This window comes from Festucalex cinctus, chromosome 5, assembly GCF_051991245.1.
Source record: "Festucalex cinctus isolate MCC-2025b chromosome 5, RoL_Fcin_1.0, whole genome shotgun sequence".
NCBI lineage: Eukaryota > Metazoa > Chordata > Actinopteri > Syngnathiformes > Syngnathidae > Festucalex > Festucalex cinctus.
Genome location: NC_135415.1, coordinates 13,135,969 through 13,140,751, shown reverse-complemented (window position 1 = coordinate 13,140,751; position 4,783 = coordinate 13,135,969). Strand labels below are relative to the sequence as shown.

General features: G+C 42.5%; 1 protein-coding gene across 1 annotated transcript; it reads left to right on the top strand.

Annotated features, from left to right (window-relative positions):
• Positions 1-962: 962 nt before the first annotated feature.
• On the top strand, positions 963-3,495 carry LOC144019013 (natterin-3-like). Its single transcript, XM_077521804.1, has 2 exons — positions 963-1,144; positions 2,101-3,495. Exons 1-2 carry the CDS (start codon positions 1,066-1,068, stop codon positions 3,177-3,179), a joined length of 1,158 nt encoding a protein of 385 aa, XP_077377930.1. The 5' UTR covers positions 963-1,065; the 3' UTR covers positions 3,180-3,495.
• The last annotated feature ends 1,288 nt before the right edge of the window (positions 3,496-4,783 follow it).

The window sequence follows — 4,783 nt, the reverse complement described above, 5'->3', positions numbered from 1 at the left end:
TGTGTCTTTATGATACTTTTGTTACTCTCCTTCCTTAGCTCTTCCTCTACTCACTTACAGACTGATTTACACCCCGCTACAGCGCCCTCTCTGGTGTGGGTGGCAACAAACACCCAAAAGCAACAACAACAAAACACAAAAAATGACAATGTGGCAGTTACAGACTGTAAGTTTGTCCCCCCCCCCCCAAGGTGCTATGCTCCCCTTTGGGAGCATGGCCTGAGCCTTGTCTTTTTTTCCTTCCCCCCATCCCTCGCATCTTCTCTTCTCATCTAAGCTCTTTTCCCGTTGTGTCTCCCTCTGTTGGTCATTGTTTTCACGTTTGTGATACAGGATGAGCCTATTAATTGAAATTTGCTCTGTACTTGTGCATGTGCAATGACAATAAAGACATTCCATTCCATCATTGAATCCATCTATTCATTATTATCATCCATCTAAACATCCCTCTGTTGCTTGTGAACGCTTACACACAAATGGGTCGACATATATTGGAAGCGTGCCCGCGTGGTCATTGTGCAAAAACAATTCTTATGACCGTTTACAAATGCTTATGACTGTTTTGCTATTGCAACTGTGAGCGAGCCAATGAATTCGCAAGGACATTTTTCAATGTGTTCAAAATTGCCTTGTGCAAGAGAAACATTTGCGAACATTTTTGCAACCTTTTATAAACACTGATGAAAACCCCAAATTTAGCAAAATTAGCAGCATGACTTTGTAGTCTTGCCACTCTACAAGCTCGTTACTTGCTCACAAGCAACACGCGACACACGCAGGCTCATCACATTTCCTGTAATTCCTGATATGCGTGATTGATGTTTGTTCACCCACTTACCGGTAGCTTTGGGCCAAGCTCACCCTGAATCCCATCCAGAATTTACAGTAACTTGCCGCTTTGTTTGCGCTGGTCAATGTTTTCTATGGAGGACGGCCAAAGTTAAAAGTGCAGCTGAGGATTAGAGCACATATTTCCAATTTGCTGTCCACCACTTCAGAGCAGACCATCTCGGACTGAGCTTGGAGATCTGGTTCGAGTTTTCTGCGTGTCATCTCCAGTGCCTGATGAATCCCTCGGTGGTACTCCTACTGCTGGCCTTGCCCGCGCTGGCTTCGGCCCAAGATCCAAACTGCACAGAGATCCGTAAGTGACAACATAAGACCTGATTGTTTTTCTTTGCTTGTTATATTTGTAGAGGCTGGGGGAAAGGATTTGGGTTAAGGTCGGGGATAGGTTTACTGTTAGCGGTAGGGTTTGGGTTACATTTAGTGATAGCCCAGAGTAGGCACAAGTCCAAATCAATTCTGGTGCTTTGCTAAAAAAAAAAATATAGGGGACACTATGGAGACTTTTGCTTTTTCAGTCAAATAGTCATAGCTCGCTTCCAGTTCATTTTAGTGTACGGCGACAGAGATCTTTTTTGTTCATCTTGGGGCTCTACACGTACCACCCAATTTTTGTAAACTCATAGCAACCAAGCTCGGTTAAACCTCTGTAGGGGGCGCTACAAACCCTTTTTTTTTAACTTGTGTATGGCAACTTTCAAATAGCAACTTTTTCGCCAGGCCTGACTTGTGTTGAAAGGTTTGGTGAGTTTTCGGTCATGCTTAGTCCTTCAAAAAGCCGCATCTTTACGAAGAACAAGAATAAGAATAATAACTATAATTAAAATAATACATAAAAATAATCATTCCTACAATAACAAGCTCACACGACGGCTGCTGACCCGGTGTGAGCTGAAACTGGCAGCTGGGCCCATTTTGGGTGGGTCACTAAACATAAATTTGACCGAAATTGGGTAAGATCGAGCCCTAACTAGAGCTGCGAGCAGCTATGTGGGGGCCTTTCAACCCGTGCCACTTTGGCGTACTGGTACATTAGAATTCAAATTTTTTTGAAAATGGCATGACAACCTTTACATATGGATTTGTTTTGTGTCAGTCCTGATGTGTATTCAAAATGTAATGATTTGATTAATCGTTTTTTTGGCAAACCCCTCGTGTTTATGGTTTCCATAACTGCAGTTTGCGTTTGGATTGTCTTATTCTTGGTTGTCTGTATCTCTTCTCTTACCCGTATTTCTCCTCCTTCCGACACAGTACCGGTGTTGGACCCGACTCTGAGCGACATAGTTCCTTCATTGACATGCGCCGGGACACCGCGTCTAGTTACTTCAAACGAAACGGGACAGGGTATGCCACAAGAAGATTTTGATTTTGAGGGAACCAACCTGGAGTGGCAGCAGTGGCAGGGCAGCCTCCCCGACGGAGCCGTGTCCATTTACAACGGTTACACCAAACGCTACCAATACGTCTGCAAGCACTTGTGCGATTCCGGTTACTACAGCCCCGACGAAGGCGACTTCTGCGTCTATTCCTACAGCGGCGAAGCTCTGCGCACCACAGACTTTTCCTTGCTGGTCAACAAAGACAGATTTGAGATCCTGAGCTGGCAGGAAGGCGCCTACGGTTCGGTGGCGTGGAACGCAGTCAGGAACTGCAAGGACAGTGACAAATACGTCGGCAAGAACGGCTACGGTCTGGGCAAGGTGCACGTCAGCCATCGGGTCTTTTACTTGCCCTGGGGGAAATACGAATACAAGTACCCCAAAGACTACATGTTCTTGGCCATCAACGAAGACGTTCAGGAGGACCACCTGCTGGACGTGCACTACAACACCGACAGCATCAACATCGTGGAGCATCCGCCGGAGATGATGAAGAACGACAGCGTCAAGAACCTGGACTGCCTGGAGGCCACCGTCACCGACACCATCGCCAAGAGCAACAAGGTGGAGCACAGGTGGCAGCACACCTTCACCCTCTCGCTCGCCGCCAGCACAACCTTCACCACCGGGCTGCCTTACATCGCCGAGGGGAGCGTTCGCTTTAGCATGGAGACCAACTTCGCCGTCACCATGGGGACCACCTACACCGAGACCACCGAGCACAAACTCAAGTTGATCACCAGGGTGCCGCCCAACAGCTTGTGCCGGATCCACATGGTGGGCAAGAAGTTCGGGGCGGACATCCCGTACACGGCGCGCCTCAAGCGCACGTACACCAACGGCGAGACCAAGTGGACCACCGTCAGTGGCACCTACAGCAGCGTGCAGATCTCGCAGGTGGATGGCGTGGTGGATCGATGCGAGCCGTTGCCGGACGCCAAGCCTTGCTGAGACGCACGTGTACTTATATAAAACTCATTTTTCGCAAACATAACTGTTCACATAAACTCAACGCGATTCTGTTAGGTCTTGATGAAAACTAAAGCTGTCAAAATGAATCAATTAATCGACATGTAGTTGATCATCAAATTAATCGTCAATTATATGAACTTATTTGCTCCCAAAAATGTATAAATACGTTCTATATTAAATGTTTTAAGTGTCCCAAAGACGTATTCATACGTTGTTGTTTTTTTTAGAAATGGTAGTTATTACACAAATGGCCAGCAGGTGGCAGCAGAGTAAAGGAAATCAACCAGGGTCAAGTTTGAAAAAAAAAAAAAAAAAAACTCAATTACTCACAATTATAAATAGATTTGTGAATAATGATGAAACTTAGCTATATTCTAATGCTAATTGCTGCAAAATGGAAACAGATAGAAATTTACTTTTTTATTCTTCCTTGTGAGAGAAGAGACTTTAATCTTTCTTTTGGTAGGTTCCACGTTTTTATAGGAGTAGAACACAATATTCTGTGAGTCTTGCAAAATCAGTCAAAATCCAGGAAAGCAGTCGGGATTGAAGGGGATTGCTTCCGTGAAAATGGCTGGAAGTCAATGAGTTAATAATCGAGTAATCGTTTGGAGCCATTTTTTTAATTTAAAATTGTCAAAAATGCTCTGATTTCATAATTTCAGCATATCAACAGTAATTGTTGACTGATTTATGAAGTCCTTCAGAATTATCTTCTATGTTTAATCAAAATAAGACATTTGCAAAAATCTGTTTTTACTTTACAATCACCAAACCGATAATATAGTACAAAATCATTCCCCCCCCTCTTTTTTTTTTTTTTTAAATCACTATTCGAATATGAAGTACGAAATAAACACCAATCACAGGTTAATAAACAGTAATCAGGGGGAAAATGCTCGTGATCTGATAAGCCAATTAATTTATTGCATAATCGCTAAATTAATCCAGTCTAAAAATATTCAGTCCACTTTTCTATAAACAGCAAAGATCATCTTGTGTCGTCGATCAACCTAACAGATGTTTCTGTACATAAACATCAATCATGCTTCCATCTAACTTCATCTCAGGCTCTCTGTCAACATTAAAGTTGCAGTGCACCTTTCGTCCGCATGAGGGAGCCAAACACGCAACACGGCCATCAGGTCGATAGAGACAAAAAATAAAAAATAAATGAAGTTGAAAGTCCATCCATCCATTTTCTTGACCGCTTATTCCTCACAAGGGTCGTGGGGGGTGCTGGCCTTGTCACCAACAGGTTTATTTGTAGAATTTATTTTTCTGCATTTTTTTTCCCTCAAAATTGAGTACTGAACAGACTTCTATTTTTTAAGAATAGTCTTTTTTTCACTTAAGTTTTTCATGAAAAATTGTTTGTTGGTTGTTGTTAAAAAAACAAATATTTTTAAAAACACATTTTTAAGAATAAAATTCATTTGTCAAAAATGTAGTACTTTTTTCACCTCAAATTAATATTTGTTCAGATTTGAGTCTTTTTTTTTTTTCAATATAAACTTGTTCTTTTCAAAAAATTTGCCCCTTTCTCAAAATTTTTGTATTTTTCCTCAGCAAAGTTGCATAAG

Bases quoted from the DNA above. Each gene is read 5' to 3' on its own strand.
- LOC144019013 (XM_077521804.1), top strand. From the start codon at position 1,066: ATGAATCCCTCGGTGGTACTCCTACTGCTGGCCTTGCCCGCGCTGGCT. The intron at 1,145-2,100 runs GTAAGTGACAAC...CTTCCGACACAG, and splicing joins TCCAAACTGCACAGAGATCC to TACCGGTGTTGGACCCGACT.